We start from the raw sequence: 23,368 nt of genomic DNA on the forward strand, positions 1-23,368 counted from the left end.
ACCAGAAGACTTGCTTTCATTAAGTGATTTAAGTTGCTTCACTATGACAAGGATATCTACTTTTAAGTTACTCATGGTGGCAACTGTTCTTGATTCGAATTCTGGAATATTTACTTTGTCTTCTTTGGTGAAGGAATTTCAGAAGGCTGTGTTTAGTAATTCTACTTAGCAACACTACCGTTGATAGTATTTCCGTTGCTATCACGCAGAGAAGGCATTGATTGTGTCTTGCCCGTAGCATACTTTAATACGACAGGAAACTCTTTGGATTTTCTGCCTGGTTTTGAGGCAAAGTTTTGTTCTGGAAACTAATATAAGCGTCTCATATTGAAGTCTGCACTAAATTTCGAGCTTCTGTAAAAGATCACCAATCTTTTCTGCCCTCTGAACAATTTCTAACTTACTCCACAGTTTCTATATTGCAATATAGTGAGTGTTTGCAAAATAAACAAGTCCTGAGATTATTGGGTAAGATACAGGTCCTTAGTGTTCCTGTTAAAAACTTAAAATGGAAAACCCATGAGTCTTCATTATGTAAATACTTACACTTGATCACTGTAGATCCACTTTTGTACTCTTCCATAATAGGTTACACACCCTAATTTGATGGTAAATCAATGTAGTTCTGTCTCTTTTTTATTTTATATATTTTTTGCAAATAGTGATTTTTCAAATTGTTCTTCTTTTATGGATATACATTTTTCCTGATCCCACACCATTTTTAACCCCCCCCCCCCCTCCCCCTAAAAAAAAAAAAAAAGGAATTGACAAACTTTTTAAAATACACACCTAAATGACTATCTCTGTCGAACAGAATATTCTATTTAAGAATCACTTCATGTTTGATACCGTGAATAATTCATGGGGAGCTAGGAGCACGATTACAGGGGTGCGCCAGAAATTTGCAGCCCAGTTTGTCCCATTTTGTAGTGAGAAATCCCGATAAATGTGCTGGCAAGTTTTCGTGGTGAAAAAATAGTTTTGTCACCACCAGATGTCGCCATGTTTCTTTCAATCTCTTGTTGATGTAATTAACTCACTGTAGTATTGTCCAGTGGTCATTTTTTTTTTTAAATTTTACTAGAAAGTTGAAGAGTGTGATGCACTTTGTATTACAAAATTGTCACCACAACTGTTCTGGACAATGGAACTGATTAACCATCTTTGGAGCAGATTCTCTGGAAGCAGAGCATTGTTTTGATAGTTTTTTGGCTTCCAGATGTGTAATGATTAATCCAAGTCTCAAAGGTGATTACTTCTCAGTGCTGCTTCATATCGTGCTTAAATTGCTTGAAACATAGTTTCGATACCAACAGCCTCATTCACGTTTTGTCTGCTGTCAATTGCAGCACACACTGGGCCAACAGTATTTTCACCATCAATTTATCAGGTAAAATATTACCATTGTTGTTGACATACCATTGTCATTCTCATTGATATATGACCTGTGTGACTTTTATTCAAATATTCTATTGGCATGGATTGTGTAGTGAATTTTTCAAGTATTTCTTTGGCAACTCCATCCACTGGGTGTCCTTGTTGAGCATCGTAAAAATGTTTCACCTTGTTTAAATTTATTGTACTAATACTGACTATTGTTATTGATGAAGTCACCATAAACAGCATACAATTTCGCTTTTATCGTGTTACATGCTATTTCTCCCCATTCAAAAGTAGTTTACTTTTCCATGAAATTTTTGTTTGTGTCTTCTAATGGATGGTAGCACACATGAGTAACACAGACTTACTAGAAACATGTCCTCAAATGTAGGCTCTCATGTTAAACCACCCTTGTTGGTGACAGGCACAGTGGGAAAAATGTGTTTTCTATATTTCCAAGCCATTCAAATTGTTGGAAAGTAAATTTGGAGGTTACCAGAGAAGCACTTCATCTCCTTCCCCCTCCCCCTTCCCAATCATCACATAGTCTGGCATTTATCATCTGATGATAATTTATTTTAGTATGTGTTGTGTTCAAAGACATGTGATACTCTGTGTGCACATGTCATCTCTCAGTTCCTGTATCTTATTGTTACCTTCTGAATCATCATAATATTTTCATTAGAAACTGTGTTAGTTGTTTATTTATGTATTCAGTTATTTATTTGCTACGTCAGAAGCAAACACAATGCAAAACATGTATGCACAACTTAAGTAAGAATAAAATATAAAAATTACTAATCTTACCGAGGTGCAGATCTGAACTTGGTAACCTCAGACACTAATCATAACTTTAAGTTGTCCATGGTGCATGGCGAGGGCGCATGCTAACATGTGTTCCGTCCCACATTCAAAAAAGCCTCTGTCTCTGGAAATTAGTTCTTCTCCTGGTCACACCAGAACAGATACGCCATTCTATTGTGTTGTCATGAGGGTATCGTCCTTCAGGCATCATCAATCTTTTCAGATGATGCTGGATTCTAGCATAAAATTTCTGAAATCGCATTTGCTATGGTGATAATGAGAGTTCCTTGGTTGACTCAAAGAAACACTTTGACTTCAATTGTGTATGTGCTTGCTGGTAGTTAAACAAAGAATTAGCTTCTGATACTTGAAGGTCTGTAAAAATGACTTCTTTAGGCAGATGTTAATTTGAATTTGTTTGTGTACAGGTTGAATGTGACTACTGGTCATTAGGAATAGTGGCCTACGAGATGGTGGTTGGAGATACACCATTTTCTAATGATGACGTGGCAACCAAGCAGAGTAAGATCGCAAACTGTGCTGGGAAAGTTGTGATTCCGCCAGATGTTGATGCCTCACAGTCATTGAAGCAGCTCGTTGCTGGCCTGCTGCAGGATGCTGCGTCGCGCCTCGGACATGAGCATCTCCTGCGACACCCTTTTTTCTATTCCGTTGACTGGTCCAACTTGAGGGAATGTAAGAACTCATATCGACAATAGGGTTTAGAAGCCTCTGTAAAATTGATTTCAAAATTAACAGCTCTAAAACTTAGTTTCTGAATATAAATTATGATAAGTAAGAATTTGATGGTGACAGCTTGTAAGGTGTTATTTGTAGCTCAATAATTAAACATCATTTGTAGGAAAATGAATAAATAGAACTGCAGTTGTAAAACTTTCCTCGAAAAGGGTTGGCATAAGTTTCCTAAAGAAGGGAAATGTGCAAAGAAAAACTGTATCTGTATATGATTAGCATGTGCATGTTCAAGTTCTATAGATTAAAGTGAACTACTCTGTAGCATATGTCTTCAACATGTTCTTGTAAGAATAGAAGACACACTATGAGGAAACAAACATTTTCATACCTAAATTGTTGACATTACTCCTGTAAACTACAAATTTATGAAAGAATAGCTAATTTTTACGTAATATGACACTGGAAAGCCCCAGGTAGAATACAGACAATGGAACCATTGCATGTAATGAGCAGTTGCTTCCTTCTGGAACCACTGAAAGCGGATCTCATCATTGTGTGTGCCTTAAGAATCTGCAGTATGCTGTTTGACTACTAACTTCTTAACTCATTACTTTCTGTAATCTGAATAAATTTTTAGATTTAATGTGAATTTATGAACTTTCGTATTTCTGTTTCAGCTGTGCCACCATTTATTCCATCAGTCAAAGGAGATGATGATACTTCAAATTTCACAGAACTTGAGCCTCCTGTTCCGAAATTGTCAATAGAAGATTTTAAAGTGAAGAAAGAGTTCTCTGGGCGAAATTTACCATTCATTGGTTTTTCCTATTCTCATGAAATATCATCAAATGAAAAGTACGGATGTATTGTCATTGCTTTTATGAGATTGAATTATTTTTCCAAAGTGTTTACTTTATCTTTGTTGATGTTTTAGAACAGACACTTCTCCACCAAAAAAGACAGAGGACCCTGAGAGTGTGATAAGTAAAAAGAACAAGGAGATAGAGATACTGCGTAAAAAGCTTCTTCAAATGGAGAAACGTAGTGGAGATCTGTAAGTAAACAGTGTTACATACGTATGTAGCTGCAGATAGAACTGAAATCTTTACCAATAATTCTTCTTCTCCTCCTCCTCCTCCTTCTTCTTCTCCTTCTTCTTCTTCTTCTTCTTCTTCTATGTATGAGCCACTTTGGACTACTGTTGTTTAAACTGCTTCTTCCGCATTTTCATCATCATTTCTCAGTTTTGTCTGTTTTTCTTCTGTGCATGTAGCTCCAGTTCTCTTCTTGGCTTTCTCACAGAAACCTCTGGAACCTTGCAATTTCTTTTTGTGTGGCAGTTGTTCCTCTTGACTTTGAGTTCACCCATTCATCCACATTCCTTTGGCCTGTTTTGCAGTATTTGTGGTCCACTTTTAATTTACTGAAATATGTGAAGTCTTTTTGTCAGTCTGTTGTGTTGTATTCTTTGGATTTGACTGTGGTGGGCTATTCTTCTTTTCCTGATCATGTCTCTAATTTTTGGAATATGTGTGTAAATTACACTATCAGATGTCTTCTTTATTGTGATTGCTCCTTAACAGGTCCGAAAATTTACCTTGTTATTTTTCTTTATGTGATTTCCAGAGCTTCCATCATTGCCTTTTTGTTCAGAGGTAACCATTTTCCTGCATATAGTGCTCCTGGATGAATTGCTGTAGAGTGCACTCATCCTCAGTGAAGTAGTACTCTGTTTTCATCTTACAAGCTCTTGCTTTAATGGCTTCTTTCTCCAAAATGTCTTTTTCTCATAAGATTCCATTACCTTGGGGGCTGTCTTAATTGGGATATCAGAGGAGAGGAACTTCCTGTATCAGTTACAGTGCTGTACTTTAAAGATTTACAATTACGAACTTTTTTATTTGTAACACTGTTTCCCTCTCTGGATCATCTTCCTTGTTTCCTTGGATTTTGTCTCCTGTGAAGTCTGCCCCGTGCTGGAGATAAAATTCATGCCTATCTAGGTTCAGCAAGCTACCAAATGACTGAAGTTTCTCTCTCTCTCTTACTCTCTTTTTTAGGACATGCATCTAGTGTATTCCCATATAGCTCTGGAAACTCTCATATACAGTTGTCTGCATTTTGGACAATATTATGAAAAGGATAGATTGCTGCACATCATATAGAGGAGGCATTAAGTCGCAGACAGGCACAACAAAAAGGCTGCTAAGCGTGTGAGGCCTTCTTCTAAAGTAGACAACAGATAACACACTCACATTCATTCAAGCACAACTCGTGCATCGGTGACCGTAAACAGTGCTCATCTGTGTGTGAGTTGTGCTTGCATGAAAAAAAAGGGGTGTGTGTGTGTGTGTGTGTGTGTGTGTGTGTGTGTGTGTGTGTGTGTGTGTGTGTGTGTGTGTGTTAGAAGAAGGCCATTTGGCTGAAAGGCAGCTCACTTGTTTAGCAGTCATTGTGCTTGTCAGTGATCCAACATCTCCTTTATATGGTGAGCAGTAATATATCCTTTTTATAATATTATCCTTGTTCTCTCCTGGATCCCTGCTATTTGATTTTGTCTGCAGTTTATCTTTGACATTTACATTGAGTGTTAACAAAAATGACAGCTCAACGTCCGCCCCCTAACAGTCATTAGTGCACTCTCTCCAGTGGAACTTGCTCTCCTTTTTTTCATGATGTAGGCTATTGTCAAGGCAGGTACTATTTGATGGGGCACAGTGTGTCTCAGAGGCAGGGGCATAGCTGTGCAGAATAACCACCATATCGGCAGGTGCTGGAAAGCTTGACCAAATGCAAAACCATCCCCTTCTTGCAGAAATGCTGCTTCCATCACACTTGTTAACATGCACAAATAATACAAATTCCCCATACAATTTGTGTATCGAAAACTTCCTAAAACGCCCAATAGAAATAATGTATGTTTGACTAGCTTCATTTGGCAGTACTGTTAACATTGTGCAACTCCTCATTCCACGGAAGTGATATGTTATACCTCATAATACTGGTCATCTGTTCAGTTTTCACGAAATAGATTTTTAAGCTTCGTTCTGTAACTACTGCTATCTGTCTAGTGGCTGTTTCCATTGAGTTTGAAAAAGGTAGGCGTGTTTACTTGTAGCTTGTCCCTTTTACAACCAAAGCTAACTGCTTCATTGATTTGGCTTTCTCCTAACAATATTCTCCCTTCTCTTAGGACTTTTTTTGGAACACAGTTGGAAGATCAGCGAGAGGACCATCTTCCTGTCTGACTCAAGCTTTATCTCCAAAACTTTCAGAAATTTAATCTCTAAATTTCACATTAGAACAATGTTTATTAGTGTTTGCTTAAAAATATTATGAAAAGTATAGATTGCTATTCACTGTAAAGATGGCACATTGAGTTGCAGGCAGGCACAAGAAAAGACTGTTAGACATTGAGCTTTTGGCCAACACCACCTTCAGGAAGTACTTTCCACACTTAAGCATTTTCTTAGTTAGAGATGTGGTTTTATTATTATTGCCTTCATTTCAAATATTTTTATTTATTTATTTATTTATTTATTTATTTTTGCTGTAATCAGTCAAGCAAATTTCATTGGTGTGATGATATTACAAGTAGTATCGATAAAATTTGAATGTTTACAGGATTTTTTCAGAATTTTTCTAGATTGTCTGTTTTTTGGAGTGCAAAAGTCTTTATACAGCTTGTTCATTTTGCAACGTTAAGAGACTTCTCAAAAATTTAAGATAGTCTTAATAAATTTGGTAAGATCAAATTAACTGCACTGTGGGCACTTGTTTATTTCAAACGTATGATTCCTTGTACAGGTTAGTCAGGACCTCATGTCTTCTTCCCTCATACTGTCACAAACATTGATTGTTCTACAAGATTATTCATTTATCTATAACATACACCAACATTAACATTGTATTTATAGCTATTATGCAACTTGCTTGTCTCAAGCTCTTCCCTTCTCAGAATGTTTCATATTACTTCGTGAATATAGCTTCTTCAATAAGATCAATAAATTAGTCATATTGTGGTGTCACTAAACAAAATTGCACAGCTCATTTGCCATTTTTCAAGGGTTCCGGCAGATTGTTTGATTAGATTAGCTGTACTTTTCGTTCCAGTAGATCCATAGTGAGAGATCCTCCAAGGTGCACAACATGTCGGACAACAACAAGTATGCATAGTAAATATTTATGAAAAACAATATGTATACTAATGTACCTTCCACAGAGCCCAAGTGAAATGGTCCTTATAGATGTGAAAAAAGTTTAAAAAATCTTAAACGTATAAGGCGCAGTTAGATGAAAATATGACTGATAGAAAAAAGTAAATAAACTTTGTTGTTTCAAAAGTAATGTCAAGAGTGTTAATACATTTATCCTATTGTGAGACAAGACAACCAGTGCCTTCATGGAAAAATGTTGGCAGTTGCCCACAGAACCATGGTTGTGCCCAGGCATGCACCACTTCGTCTGAAGGAAATTGCCAGTCACATATTTCTGTCTCCATGGAAATTGCATGGGAAGAGGTCGGGACTGTAAGGAGGATGTGTAAGGGCTTCCCAGCAAAACTTCTGCAGCATAGTGAAGGAACTTCGGCAATACGTGGACAGACTCACAATGGAATGGCATATTGTTTGAATTCATTATACATGTTCATGAACATTGCTACCATTTATACAAAGTTTTGTGTAGCAGTTATTGGACACATGATGCAGAGTCCCTAAATCGATGCAGATTTGCAAAGTAAGGGTGAAAAGATTTTCTCTTTACACTGAATGTCTGTAATCCAAGAATCATAGCAAAAAAACAGAAATGTTTATGATGACAATTTGTCTGGATATAATAAATGTTTGTTTACATCATTTATTAAAAAAAAAATATTGATGCATGTTCAATAGTATCTGCTCAGGAAACTCTAAAGTGATCTATGAATGTGTTTATTTGTAACAAATCATCCCTACAAAGAAAATGATCCTGAGTTTTGAACATTTTATACAGAAAACCAAGCAGCAAGTGATGGACTTTTTGAAGTAAATATTAATTCACTTGCAAAGGAAGTGGAGTGCAAAAAAATTTGTTCCGTAATTGCCTCCTTTCCATCGGAGCATGGTGAGTTGCTTTCACTTGATGATCAGAATCTATGCTGTCGTTGGTAGACATAATTATGGAGGTCAAAGTTGATAGTATTGTTGTTTGCTGGTTCTTAAATGTGGTATGCAAACTAGGTGTTAAATGAAACTCGTGGAAAATGCCCTTGTAAATTTATTGCATCATCATAAATTAACACTTTTATTGCAGCACCAAATACAAACATAGCAATATGTGAGGACTGCTCAAATATTAGATGAATGATATGTTAGAAGGTTTTACACGCTGGGTTACAGGATGGATAGGCTGAAATTTTACTTTAAATTCAATGAATGGTTCTAATCAAGCAAAGGACTATGGTGGTACTTCAGTTATTGTGAATTGAAGGGAGAAAAAGGGATCCTAAAAGGTGATGCCAGAAGCATAGGTTGCTGTATGGAAAGATTAATGACAGTCATGGGGAAGATGCATTGTGATGTGCAATCCCTACAGTGGAACAACCCCATGTGTTTGACACATTCAAAACATTTACCAAAACTGAAGATTAAAATCAGCTAAATTGTAGGATGAACCACAGACCATTCGCTGTTATTAAAAACTGTCACTAATTATATCAGATGTGCTATATATTTTATTTTTGTTTTTACAGGGATAGAAGTGTACCAGCTCTCGAAGATCGATGCAGGTCTCTCGAAGATGATCTAGCGAAAGTGGAGCTTAAATGTCAAAAGTTGAAAGCTGCCAATGAGGTATAACACTTTGTTATGTACAGAAAACTTGACTCTAAAGCAAAAAGGCCAACACCACAACCCATTTTTGACAGACAAGTGATTTGAAGTGTGAAACCATTTTTGTCCAGCTGTCTTTCATGTGAATTATTGTAGTAACTTCAGTTAATTTGTTGAGGCCCTCAGGTGTTGCCCCAAATGATGTCACTGAAACCTGTCAATATTCTACACAAAATTCACTGCAGTGTCATATTTACAAATGAGAAAGCAAAACCTTTGAATAGTGTATAGAAACTCAGGCTCTCGATGAGTCAAACCTGGTGCCGTAAGCACATCATCAGCTGTAAGACCTGTGGTATAAATCCTTACAATAATGGGCACACATGCTCTCTGTTAAGCCACTAGGGGACCAACTGCCAAAATGTACAGTACAGAACTAAAACCCTCTTGTTAGGGATATACATGTTTCATGTCATGATGTTACATATTCCTCTTAAACATAAGAAAATAAATTTTGTTTTGGGGGTGGTCAAAACAACTGGTGAGCAACTGCTTACAATGGCAAAAGGTCAAAATTGCAGGCAGTAAAATCACTAAGCAGCAGAGCATGCAGAATATGTAGGAGAGAGGATGGTTGGACATGACAGGAATCATCAACCACCAGTCAAAAAAATCCTCCTCCCTCCATAAGATGGACAGTGTCTGTGGGTTGTGATACCAAAACTGTAAGGCAGATGCGGACTCTGTATCAGTTTCAGACAGAATTCTGGTAACCTGAGGCTATTTTAACAACAGCATCTTCCAGGGAGTTTTCTAGTTTCGCCATTGTTTCTGTTGGGTGTGGAGAGTTTGCTCTGAGTGGACAAAACAGTGATTCAATCACTTCCTCTGCTTATTTAGCTTCAAATAAACTCCTAGTAAACTATATGCTTTGGAACTAATAATTTTTCAAATCATCTTCCTCTCCATCTCCTATAAAAATGAATATGTCAGCCAGATCGAAGTCTCACCCTGACGTTGCTCAAAGGGTTGACTCTGACCTGGATCAGGTTGATAAAATGTTGTATTAATGGGAGTCGAGTTTAATTTTTATACTAGTGCGTTCTAGTTTCATTCTTCACTAAGCTCTTAATGAAGTTTGTAAACACAACTATATTAACGTACCACTTGCAGTAATGTCTAACATGAACAGAACAAAAAGTACAGCTGGATAAAGAAATTACAAATCTGTGTTGTCGAAGATAGTGGATTAGTGTCAAACTGTGCAAAACACAACCTGTAAATCATTCTTGCATCTCTCTCTCTCTCTCTCCTCTCTCTCTCTCTCTCTCTCTCTCTCTCTCTCTCTCTCTCTCTCTCTCTCTCTCTCTCTCTCACCTGGGTGTGCATCAGTCAGAGTAAGAGCTAAAGATTTATGTTTGCTCCATTGTCAGAAAGCTGTGCTTTAGATCCTGAAACTTAGCAAATTTTTCTTATAGATAAAACTAATATCTAGGAACCTGAAAAATTCGGTTTGCAATAGTGGTCAATTCAACTTCAAAATGTGAAAGTCTCTAATAAATTATATTTGATAGTGAATGTATCCAGGTGAACTATTTAATCAAAGATAGTTCGAAATACTTTCATTTTCTACATATAAATACTGAAAATGTACTAAATTTTTGATTACTGCTATTGCACACCATCAAACAGAGCCTGATTTTGGAAGATAATGTGTGTAAGAACATGTTTTCAAAACAAAAAGTCCATGAGGACGATGACATACCAGTGCATTCGATGCTCTGGTGCCATGGCAGCTGTGGGCCGTTCAGTGGTCTGTATAGGATGCAAGTCCTTTGATGCAACATAGGACTCTACCATGGGACGTAACTTTCTAAAAACCAATAAATGTGTTAAGATTGTCTGCTAGCTAAAGCACAAAAGTTTAATTTTTTGTGGACACTTTACCATGGCAGTTTTAGATGGCAGGTGTTTTGAACTGTAGTTGTCCCAAATACTGGTAATAAATGGAGTCTGAACTGCCTCGCTTATGACACTGCTGATTTCGGCAAACACTTAGGAAATATTTTGCATTAGATCTTGCTTGTTGTTTTCCTTTCTTATTTTGAAATAAGTGGAGGGACTAATTCTGTTGCATCATGGAGTTTGTGTATAATCCTCACAACACCAGAATAGATCAAAGATCCCTGTGGCAGTTCTGCTTTCACAGAAACACATAACATGGCTGCTTTCCTAGTGGCTTGATTCTAGTTTCTGAAGGTTAAATCTTCTGGATTGTTAGGTGGTCATATTTCTTCAAAACTATCGACGTTTCAACCCCTCTGCTGGAATCTTCTTCAGGTTCTTGTGGTGTCCACTGTTGATTGAACACTGTCAGAGACCAGTATCGCATTCTCTTATAAAGGGGAGTTTCCCATGCTTATGCTGGAGAAGTGGCATTATTGAGTAAAATTCTTATGGCTACCATTGGGTAGTCGTCATTGGACATTAAGTGAAATGTGCCTGCACTAATACCGAAGAAGGTTTTTTTTGGCCAAATCTCTTAATGAGCCATTTTCATTGGTTAGAAAGGGATTTTTCCTGCACTGTTGCTGGAGGACAGTTATCTGTTAAAATTCCTCCTGCTGCTATTGGTGGACCATCATTGTTGGCTAGAAGTGAAATGGGCAGAACAAGAAAGGGGCATGTTTGTCCAAAATATTATTGTCTGCAGTGGTGGCTTCCAGGGCAGTTGTACTGCTCGCACTCTGCAGCTGGATATTCACTTCCTTGATGGCAGGGTGCCATAAACTTCCTTCTCTCTCTCTCTCACTCTCTCTCTCTCTCTCTCTCTCTCTCTCTCTCTCTCTCTCTCTCTCTCTCTGTCTGTCACATTACTGTTTCTTTAATGCTTGACCAGAATTCTAGGGAAAAACAACATCTGGATCTCTTTAATCCCGTCAAAACAAAACAAGACTTTTTCCACAAAACAGATTCATCTGATTGCCTCCACACTGTGTCATTTGTGAAATAATGTGTGACTGCGGTAAAGCATATATAAGCAAAATGGGAAGAACTGTTAAAGAGTGTATTAAGGAACATGAATACTACATGTGGTTAAACATGTGAAATCAGTGGTAGCAAAACATCATGAGAACTGTGGTATTGACATTGATTTCAATAACATACTTGTGTTGTCTAAGGAAACCAACATTTATAGAAGAAAAGTTGGAGGAGCAATTGAAATTTCTAAGAATGCTTGTAACTTCGATAGAGAGGAGGGTGTATGCTTCAGGCATATTGGCTCCCTGCCATCAAGGAAGTGAATGTGCAGCCATGGCATGCAAGCAATATAATGTCCTGGAAGCAATCTCCATGGGCAATAATATTTTGGATAAACATACCCCTTCTCTTGTTCTGCCCATTCCACTTCTAGCCAATGATGGCAGCCCATCAGTAACAGCAGCAGGGATTTTAACCAATAAATCTTCTCCAGAATAAGTGCAGGAAAAATCCCTTTCTAACTAATGACAATGGCTTACCAATGGTAGCCAAAAGAATTTTACCCAGTAATTCCACTTCTCCACTGCAAGCATGGGAAAACTCTCCATTATAAGAGAACATGACACTGGTTGCTGATAGTGTTCAGTCAGATGTAGACACCACAAAATCCCAAAGATGATCCCAGCAGAGGTATCAAAACATCGATCATTTAGTAGTTGTATGACATGACCTAACAACAGAAGTTTTTAATCTCAGTGACAATGGCTACGGAAGCCTACAGTCCTACATAATTCTAGTTTGTTTATGCTTGTGGCCTACTGCCAGTTTACTCTCTGCATTCTGCCCTAGAGCGACTGGAAAACAAAACCAGTCAGCGTATTTAGACCACCTCAAAAATCTTCCTCTAACGTGCAAGTAGTTACCTTCTATTCTATTTCTACACTAGCTACCTTGTCCATCATTTCCATAGTGTCAAGTATGGGTCACTTGGCTATGACTGGTTGTGAAAGTCCAAAATAAAATTCTACAGATTTTGTAATTATAAAAATTGGCTGCGAAAAGAAAAATAAGGGCAGGGGGAAATGCTGCTTCATCTCAACAGAAACAATCATTTGTCAAAAGCTTAAATAGAGCCAAAAAAAGAAAATGAGCAAAGACAGTTTTGGAAAAAATGAAGCTTTTGCATGAGCAAATGTTCCAGCCGAAAAGCTCCCCTACCACTTTTCAAAGTCAATTTTAGAACACTAAGGCTTCATCTTCAGGGAAATAGTGTGATGACCTTTTGAAATTTGTATGTGTGAACCTTTATAAACAAAAAAATTTGGATGTGAATTTCACCAAAAATAGATGTTAACTTTGCCAAAAGTCGATGCTACATTTTCATGTTGCTGCTTGCATCCGTTTGGAACATTGTGCGATGTGGTTCAAATTCCTGGCACTTAATACAACTAAGGTAGAGAAGGATAGTTAACTGTAGCTATGAATGTGAAAAATATAATGAGGAGAATCTGCAGTGAAGTTCAAAGATTTTTATCCAACATTAATAATTTATTCATCATTTGTACTTGAGCAGCTTAATGCTGGTGTTACTTTCCTGATAGCAGAGTGGTACATTCATTTAATGATTAAGATATGCTAATAGACATTACTGGTAAAATGTAAATAATATAGGAATAAATGTGACAGCTCGCTGAATAGTAGATAGTTGAGTCATTGACAGGCCTTGAACAGAATGAAAACTTTGCTAGCTTTCCGAATGTGTGTGCACAGTTACTTATAAGCTAATACGAAACCCATATACATCACTGCAATAAGAACTTCATATTTTTAACCCTTTTATGTTCAAGTATAATGTCTTTTCTGGAGACTAGAAATCTACTCTGTAGGAATCAGCATGGGTTTCGAAAAAGACGGTCGTATGAAACCCAGCTCGCGCTATTCGTCCACGAGACTCAGAGGGCCTTAGACACGGGTTCACAGGTAGATGCTGTGTTTCTTGACTTCCGCAAGGCGTTTGACACAGTTCCCCACAGTCGTTTAATGAACAAAGTAAGAGCATACGGACTATCAGATCAATTGTGTGATTGGATTGAGGAGTTCCTAGATAACAGAACGCAGCATGTTATTCTCAATGGAGAGAAGTCTTCCGAAGTAAGAGTGATTTCAGGTGTGCCGCAGGGGAGTGTCATAGGACCGTTGCTATTCACAATATACATAAATGACCTGGTGGATGACATCGGAAGTTCACTGAGGCTTTTTGCAAATGATGCTGTGGTGTATCGAGAGGTTGCAACAATGGAAAATTGTACTGAAATGCAGGAGGATCTGCAGCGAATTGACGCATGGTGCACGGAATGGCAATTGAATCTCAATGTAGACAAGTGTAATGTGATGCGAATACATAGAAAGATAGGTCCCTTATCATTTAGCTACAAAATAGCAGGTCAGCAACTGGAAGCAGTTAATTCCATAAATTATCTGGGAGTACGCATTAGGAGTGATTTAAAATGGAATGATCATATAAAGTTGATTGTCGGTAAAGCAGATGCCAGACTGAGATTCATTGGAAGAATCCTAAGGAAATGCAATTTGACAACAAAGGAAGTAGGTTGCAGTACGCTTGTTCGCCCACTGCTTGAATACTGCTCAGCAGTGTTGGATCCGCACCAGATAGGGTTGATAGAAGAGATAGAGAAGATCCAATGGAGAGCAGCGCGCTTCGTTACAGGATCATTTAGTAATCACGAAAGCGTTACGGAGATGTTAGATAAACTCCAGTGGAAGACTCTGCAGGAGAGACACTCAGTAGCTCGGTACAGGCTTTTGTTATAGCTCAGAGAACATACCTTCACCGAAGAGTCAAGCAGTATATTGCTCCCTCCTACGTATATCTCGCGAAGAGACCATGAGGATAAAATCAGAGATATTAGAGCCCACACAGAAGCATACCGACAATCCTTCTTTCCACGTACAATACAAGACTGGAATAGAAGGGAGAACTGATAGAGGTACTCAAGGTACCCTCCGCCACACACCATCAGGTGGCTTGCGGAGTATGGATGTAGATGTAGATGTTCCTCAGAATTCTGTGAGTGACAGTTATTCTGAGTCATCGTTGATTCCCTTTCCCTACTCTTAATGTAATGTTTTGATTGTGCTCTTATTTGTGTGTTATATTTTAGTAGTGAGGCAATTTATATAATCATTTGTTTACAGGCACTAAAAAGAACAACAGATTTGGAGCGTGCAGAGTGGAAGGAAAATGAAATGAAAGCTATTGCCTTGATACGTGACACTAAAGTAAAGTGGCAGAGAGATCAAGAGGAAAAACTTGCTGCACTCAGGAAGCAATTAGAGGCAAGTGCTCTTTATGAAGTACTGCTGACAGAAATTAAATAATGTAATGGGTGTTCGGTTAATCTCGTAAGTCAGATTAATTTAATAATGTTACTGCTAGTAAATAGAGGATAGTTTTCATTTTCCTTTAACAATGAGAAAGTCAATGATATTGAAGGAGAAAAATAAAACAGTGAAAAATCGAGGATGGAATCTGCCAATATTATGAAAAGGAAAGTCGCTACTCACCAGATAGCGGAGATGCTGAGTCACAGGTAGGCACAACAAAAAGACTGTTGCAAATAAAGCTTTCAGCCATTAAGAACTTCATCAACAATAGAATGGTTTCAGGTGCCTTGTCTGCAGTCATGTATGCGAGCTACATTTGCACACGTGTGTGTGTGTGTGTGTGTGTGTGTGTGTGTGTGTGTGTGTGTGTGTGTGTGTTTGTTTGTTGATAAAGGCCTTAATGGCTGAAAGATTTATTTGTGACAGTCTTTTTGTTGTGCCTATCTGCGACTTAGCATCTCCGCTATATGGTGAGAAGCAACTTTCCTTTTCATAATATTATGAAGGAGAAAAAAAAATAGTTACTTTGCATTATTTGGTACTGAGAAGAAAGCAAAACACACTAAAGAGCAAAAGGCACTATGAATTGCCTTGTAAATACTATTTAATGTCTTTGTATATTTTGTCGAGCAAATAAATACTCTGAAATGTTTGGTTGGTACCTTCTCAGTTCTTTCACTCCTCAGCAGTGTGGAAAATTCGCCATAGAACATTTATCAAGAACATCCAGAAAGAATTTTAGTTTAGCCAATAGTAAATATTACTACCATTGCTTGTTCCTTTATTAATGTGTGTAATGATTTATTCAACCCATCACCTCCAGTTTTGTAGATCCCAACTTTTTATGGGATAGTATGTATCACGTAATATCTCTTCTGCCATTCAGTGCTGGGGGTAAAACACATGACAGTACTTTAACATTCTGTCTAGTGTGTGAAGTTACCTTCAGTTTCATTAACATCCAGTGTGAATTAGTCTTTACACTGTTTGTTTTCATGAGCCAAACGTGGATGGTAAAAAGTTTACTGTTTGTTTTTTTGGGGTTGAAATAGGATTTAAAGACAGAATGTGTATGGGAAAAAGTGGAAAATGATATCGAGAAAGGAGGAAAAAAGATATGAAGAGAAATTGGAAGAATGTTAGAAGAAAAGTGTGCAACAAATGAGAAGTAATTTGAATTAATTGTTAATTTCTTTTGAAGACTAGTGATGCATTCAGTTTAGTAATAAAATGATTTGATATTTTTGCAATTGCTTAGTCCCCTCTCCTCTTCTCTCTGTAGTTGACAGAAGCTGTTGTTAATATTGTTTACATTGATTTTGCTTCACAGATTTGATAAATCTTAGAAAGAACCTGAACCTGCCATATAATTGATTTTTAATTGTGTGACTGGCTTGTCAGAGACCATTTTCTAGTACAAATTTTTGTTTGTAGCAGGTGTTACATATGTGCATCACAAAACAAATGCTGCAATATATTATTTATAAAGAGTATTTTATTATCCAGAGGTACAATTGAAAATAAATTATACAGCAGCTTCATGTGTTAGTGTCATTTCTGAAAAATGTTGATAATATAGCCAGTCTTTTCAATTGTTGTTTATATTGTTGGTCTGGCTGGAGCAGTGGTTAAGGCACTGGACTTCAGTTTTGGAGGAACACTTCTCTGATTCACATGTGACAATCCATTTTTCAGTTTATCTGTGGTTATCTTGTCACTCAAGGCAAATGCTCACATCATTTCTTCAAAACATTCTCCGTTTTGTGACATCACTTATGAATTTCACATTACTAAGCAAAATGCAATGCCTGTCCTATAGCAGAGATTGGTAAATTCAATAACATTTATACAGACATTGTATCAAACATCTTTGAAAAAAATTTGTAAGCTCGTAAATGATTTTTACATATAATTGACGTGGAAACCTTTTGCCGTTCCCCCTCCCTCCCCCCCAAAACAAAAGACCGTGGCTAATTTTCTATTCATAACTTGTTTAATCCAAGCTCATGTTGTGGCTGATGGCCTGTAGTCCAGTCAGTGAGTGCTCAGAGTGCATGAAATGTGAGAGAGTTTTTTTTAAGGCTCTCATAAATGGTCAAACATTTTGTTAAACTTAATTATGCTTGTGAAATATTTGACCATGTATGGTGCTGTTTGATGTGTCTGTCAAGCATAGGTCATGTTTGCGAGAAATTTTGAGCAACACCAAGTTTGACAAGATTGTAGACATTGTTTGTGTCAATGTTTCACCACATAAGTTTAGTGAAAAGTTCTTTTCTTGTAAATTATGTCACTGTATTGAGAGTTCCCACAACTATGGAAAATGTTATCAACTATAAAAACAAAATAGCACTGACAATTACCAAAAGTGTGACAATATCACATCTTTTCCAGCCATATTTTATGCATGAAGAGGTTATGAACAAAATCAATATTTTATACGTACAGTAACATAGAAACCGTAGTGGAATGAAATAAAACAAATCGAAGTTCTCCAATTCGTCCTCAGATGATGTGAGTTCTAGTTACGTTCCAATGTTGTGGTATGTCAATGAACTGTCATAATAGGAATAAGTAGTAGAGAATATTTTGAAAGTGGGTGCAAAGTAACGCTAAACAAGTTATTATACGTTACACTGTCTATCTGCAGAAAGTTGATGTAATCATCAGGTTCTGAGTATAACATTTCCATTAACCGGTTTTCAGTTGTATATTTCTATCTCATTTTAAACTATTCCCTGGACTACCAACTTGTTTTTTTCTTCTTTAAACCCAGTGCCGGAAGAGTTATTGTTGCTGTTGTTATCATCATTGTCGTCTTCAGTCCAAAGACTGGTTTGATGGCGCTCTCCATGCTATTAAAAATGCTTTAACTGCATTTGTAGCCATTCCAACTAGTGCCAAAATACAGTACACATTAAAAGTGCCTGCTTCAAAAGTAAAGTTAAAGTGACAAGCTTTCTTGGCAAGTATATGGGCTTGGCTGAGGCATCCGTGGCTAGACAAGACTGAACATAATAGAGAAGGTTGCTCTTTTGGGAGAGTCTTAATAAGTTGAGCCTTAATAAGTTTTGAAAAGTTTAATTCTCCATTCAAAAAAAGTGGATGTAATCATCGGGTTCTGAGAGTAATATTTTCTTTAGCAGATTGTCGTGGGTAAGTATCACTTTAAGCTATTCCCCAGACCAGAGAATTGTTTTCTTCTTCAAACACAGCCAGGACTGCTTTGTCTGCATTTGTGGCCGCAGTCACTACTGTCAAAATACGTACAAATGTGAACAATGTCTGCTTCAAACATAAGTGTGAGGTATTTGGATTACACTCCCATGTAATTATAACCATTTATGAATGTAAACCAAGTAAGTTGAAAAAAACATGCATGTGCAAAGATTTGGGTGTATGTTGCAATAATTATTGTTTTACAGTTTTCTTTTATCAGTATCATCTTATTTCATGCAGTGCTCCTTCTGCTGCACGTTATACTTGTTGCAAATGTATGTCCAATAATGTAATTAAAATGGCTACACTGATTTGACCAGAAGTTCTTGTGTACCTTGTTTTGTTTACTGGCTCTTAACATACATTTTTTTCTTCATTCAGTATTGATAATTGGAACAATCATAATAACTCTGTTGTTAAAGTTAAGTGGGAATGAGGTGAGAGAAGCACCAGCAGGGAGATTTGATCCACTGACCTCGTGCTTCTGAACCTAAGTTCTTAAACACTCAGTTGCGGACTTGTTGAGTACTAATGACTGTACAAAATATATAAGCACACGTAAAATTTTCTCAAATGGTTGATAGGTATGTTTTCTTATTTACATGTGTTCAAATCCTAATTGTGCACTACGCATCCTGTCAATATGAATCAAATCAGTGAGAAAAGTTAATACGGTCCCCTTGTCAGACTTTTGACATCAACTGAGGAGCTACTTGAACGAGTAGTAGCGGTTCCAAATCACGAAAACTGACAACGCCCAGGGAAGTGGTGTGCTGACCCCATGCCCATGATGCCATTGGCAGAGGATGACACAGTGGTCACATGGTACCGGTTCACCAGCTGGGATCTGTGGGTGGAATTTGTTTTTTTATGCTAAGTTATCAAAAGTATCCAGACACCCTTATGTAATTCAGTATTGACCACTAGATGACACAAGAAGTGTCACAGCTAGTGTAAAAGGAAGGGTTGTCAGTAGAGAATCAGTAACAGGCCGGAGGGTTGGTCAAGAGCGCTTCAATGACTTTGAATGTCACCTGAGAAACATATCCTTCAGGGACGTTTCAACGCTTTTAAAGCTGTCCAGGTCAATAGTTGGTGATTGTGAATTGGAAATGCAAATGAATAGCCACAGTTAAGCTGAGACCAATTGGATCTCATGTACCGATGGACAAAACCCATTGAGCATTGCAGTGGCTGGTTGCTGAAAATGACATGAGATCAGTGGAAGAAATCGTGAGTTTCAAAATGCTACCAGCAGTCGGGCTAACACTAACATGATGACTGTGCGTAGGGAGTTAAATAGAATGAAGTACATTGGTAAGCAGCTCCTAATATGCCACATATTTCTGTAGTCAGTGCTAAGCAATGGTTGGGATGGTGTAAAGAACAGTGCCATTGGATAGTGGATGTCAGGAAACAAGTGATTTGTAGTGATTACTCACACTATACCCTATTGCAGTGCAATGAAACAATATGGGTTGGACAAATTCCTAGAGAATTTTATCTGCCATCATGTGTAGTGCAACAGTGAAGTGTGTAGTGGCAACAGTGAAGTAAGGAAAACTTGGTGGTATGTTATGGGGGTGTTTTCTGTGGTTATGGTGTGGTCCTCTTATTGCAGTTAAGAAAATGTTAAATGCAGAATGATATGAACACACTTTACAGCAATGTGCACTGGGTACAATAAAGGAACAGTTTAGAAATAACTGTGTGTGTCAGGATCACAATGCACTGGGTGTGAGTCATAGGTTTGTGGACAATAATGTTGCTGAAATGGACTGGGCAGCCTATAGTCCTGACCTAATCCCAATGGGACACTTTTGGGATGAGTTAGAATGTTGACTTCACTCTAGACCCCAGCATCAAACAGCACTACCTTTGGTTTTGCCTCTTGAGGAAGAATTCCTCCACGTACAGATACCTCACAATAAGTGTCCCCTAAAGGATTCAAGTGGTCATAAAGATGAAGGATGGATACTCTCCATGTGAACTTTCACTAATAGGTATCTGGATATTTTTGATTCAGACAGTGTATACTTAATGTCTAAAGGGAGAAACTCCACAAAATATTATTTCAGGTAACTTAATTGAGTAAAAGTGCACACGGTATGTTAATAGTAGCAATCATTACTGTGCTTATCTTTTTGACTGTCATTTGTTGACTCTAGTGAGCCTGGACCAGAGTAGTTGCAAATTATTGACTGATACAGAACACACACCGTAATTCTCTCTCATGTGCATGTATCATGACTGTTTCTTGTGGCCAGTTGTGATAAGACTTTGGCTGTGTGCTGATCTACTTTCAGGATAAAGAGGAATATATTACAGAGGTGTGCACCCAGAACAATGTGCTGACAAGCCAACTGGATCGCCTCGCTGTTCAGGTGGAGAAGAGTGAAGGAGAACTGCGTGCACTGCAGAGTGCATTACAGAAAAGTCAAAGCAATGTGACCGAGGTGAGAAAAGTATTATATTATTGTAGTTTTGTAGAGAGTACACAGAGGCAACATGTAATGTAACTGTAAATGGATAGAAAATCTACTCACCAAGCAGCAGCAGGAGAACACATATGCAAAAAGGTTTAACTTTGACAAGCTTTTAGAGCCAATGGTTCCTTCTTCTGGCACAAGAGTTGAAGGGGAAGGAAGAGAGGTGAAGGAAAAGGACTGGAGAGGTTTTTGAAAAGAGCTGCAGTTGAAAAAAGTCATCCAGAACCCAGGGTCAGACCAAGGTTTCAGATTTCTAATGTTGGTCTCTCCATCAAAGTGAATGTGCTCTGGCTTTGAGTTTCTCTTACCAATGTTTGTTTTGCACATTGGTCAGAGCCAGACTACTTGCAAGTATTGTCACCAAATCTTAGCATTGTATTTAGAATCTTGTCATTTCTTGGAAATAGTTTCGCCTTTGTAAAGATGATGGCTAGTATTAATTTCTGGTTGTTGTGTAACTTACAGTCATATGAGTGTCTTTCAGGGGACAAGAATCGGATAGATTCAGAATAAAAGTGGAGACAAAAGAAAAAAAATCACCCCGAAGTAACCCCTTTCCGTCTGGATAATCTGTGACTGTAAATGTTAATGTCCTTGATTTATGTAGTTTGGTGTTCCAGTGTTCCATACTGTAATAATAAAACTGTAGCAGTTTTGGGTGTGGTTTATAGATTGATATTTCAGAATCCAGTACTGTGGTACATCGTAATTTATGTCTTTCCGTAATGTGTCTGTGTCATATTTAAAGTCTGCATGTGCTGCGGAACATTCTTTGATATTTTATTGAGAAGTAACCTCTATATCCATATTATGCTAGTATTGCTGTATATACTTGTAAGTTTCATTTCCAGCACCCACTGCAATAACTCTGTACGTCATTGGATAGGCAGGTTATAGTAGATATGTAATTCTTAGATATTCTGATGTCCCAACTTTCGTGAAGAAGGTCCATCACACCAGGTCAGCCATGCAGGGAGTCCTGTATCCGTGCCCAAAACAAAATTCACTGCTCACATTAAGTACAGTTGCACAGGAATCAGCTTTTTACTCCAAAAACCATTTTTTCTTCGCAGGAGGTTTCTGGTAATTTTTTTTATTGCTGTCTGTGTATCTGCATTAGTGATCTTGTCTGTGGTGCCCGGGAAATTGATATTTCTAATTGTATTTTGTTCTTTTAGCCATTGAGCCTCTCTGTTGAAGCTATGTATTCTCCTAAATATTTCCTCAGTGTGACTCTACCTCTTTGGTACAAGATAGTCGAGCTATTTCTGACTTGACATCACAAAGAGATTGATAGAATTTTTTTCAAGTTATATCCAGAAAACTTAATCTGATTGTGGAAATTTTGGTCCTCCGTGTAACTCTTTAATTCTCAATGCGCAAGCTAGTATTTCAGTGACAATATCACAAGAATTAGTTGTTATAACTTCACACTTGGTTCACTATCCTGAATTTTAAATGAAATTGTATGATTGTCTTGTCCCTTTTTCCAAGAGGAATATGTCTTTACTTGCAGTACTGATATACGATGTTTGGAACTTGAATAGCGGAAACTATTTATTCACAACCGATACAAAAGAGTTACATGTTTGCATCTGTTACTGTCCTTCAAAGTAGTCACCAGCGTTGTGTAGAAAATGTTGCCAGCGAAGTGGAAGGCACAGTATACTGTTAGCAGAGCCTGTTCTGTTGGTGCGAATGGAGCAGTTTAAAATTATGGAGATTCTCATGTACGTCTGTGATGGTATTATCCTAACACATTATATTCCTTCATGGCAGACTGTCAGTGCACAGTATTACTGTTCGTTTTTGGAGCATCACCTGCGACCAGCTTTGCCAAAGAAGCGGCAACACTTTCTGCACAACCCACCCATCATTTTGCATGACAATGTGTGGGCGCATACAGTGCAAGCTGTGGCTGCTCTGTTCGGTCGATGGGACTGGGAGGTACTGTACCATCCACTATACTTCCCAGACTTAAGTCCTTGTGACTTTGATTTGATTCCGAAGATGAAGGAAAAACTTCGTGCCATTCGGTTCAGAACTGTTCCAGAGGTTTGACAGGCTCCATTTGCACCATCAACAGAACAGTTTCTGCTAATGGTATACTACGCCTTGCACATATGTGATGATCCTCTTCACTCAAGGTGGTTCTGGATTCCTTTCTACACGGTTTCTTTGATGAAGAGCGGGTTCTGTTTTCCATAAACTCTGGTCAGTTACTACAGATCATGTAGTTTTTAAACTGTTGTTAATGTAGTATTTAAAGGTTCTTCTTCTTGCGAGAATGCATCTAGTGCACAATTAGATTAGATGTAATTTTCGTTCTGTAGTGTGGAGATCCTTCGGTGTGTAATCATGTCGGAAAAACAAGAATAACAGTAAATATTTATGAAGAAAATCAAATATGCTAGTGTGTCTTCCACAGATCCCAATTGAAATGGTTGTCTTGGATGTGGAATGAGTAAAAAAGAACAATCTTAAACATATTTTCATTTAAAAGGCACTAAATAACTTGTCACAAAAGGTGTGAATGTTCAGTACACTAGTGCATATGACAACTGTTTGGCTATTGTTGCCATG

At 37.7% G+C, this 23,368-nt stretch overlaps 1 protein-coding gene across 1 annotated transcript in view; it reads left to right on the forward strand.

Annotated features, from left to right (window-relative positions):
- The window catches only part of LOC126284006 (citron rho-interacting kinase), a 200,319-nt gene that overhangs the window by 25,117 nt on the left and 151,834 nt on the right, over positions 1-23,368 (forward strand). Inside the window, exons 5-10 of the mRNA XM_049982548.1 lie at positions 2,613-2,880; positions 3,558-3,735; positions 3,815-3,934; positions 8,612-8,711; positions 14,889-15,029; positions 20,603-20,752. Coding sequence (XP_049838505.1) covers positions 2,613-2,880; positions 3,558-3,735; positions 3,815-3,934; positions 8,612-8,711; positions 14,889-15,029; positions 20,603-20,752 — 957 coding nt within the window. The remainder of the gene's footprint in view (positions 1-2,612; positions 2,881-3,557; positions 3,736-3,814; positions 3,935-8,611; positions 8,712-14,888; positions 15,030-20,602; positions 20,753-23,368) is intronic.

The sequence above is a fragment of the Schistocerca gregaria genome, chromosome 8 (genome assembly GCF_023897955.1).
Source record: "Schistocerca gregaria isolate iqSchGreg1 chromosome 8, iqSchGreg1.2, whole genome shotgun sequence".
In the NCBI taxonomy this organism is placed as follows: domain Eukaryota; kingdom Metazoa; phylum Arthropoda; class Insecta; order Orthoptera; family Acrididae; genus Schistocerca; species Schistocerca gregaria.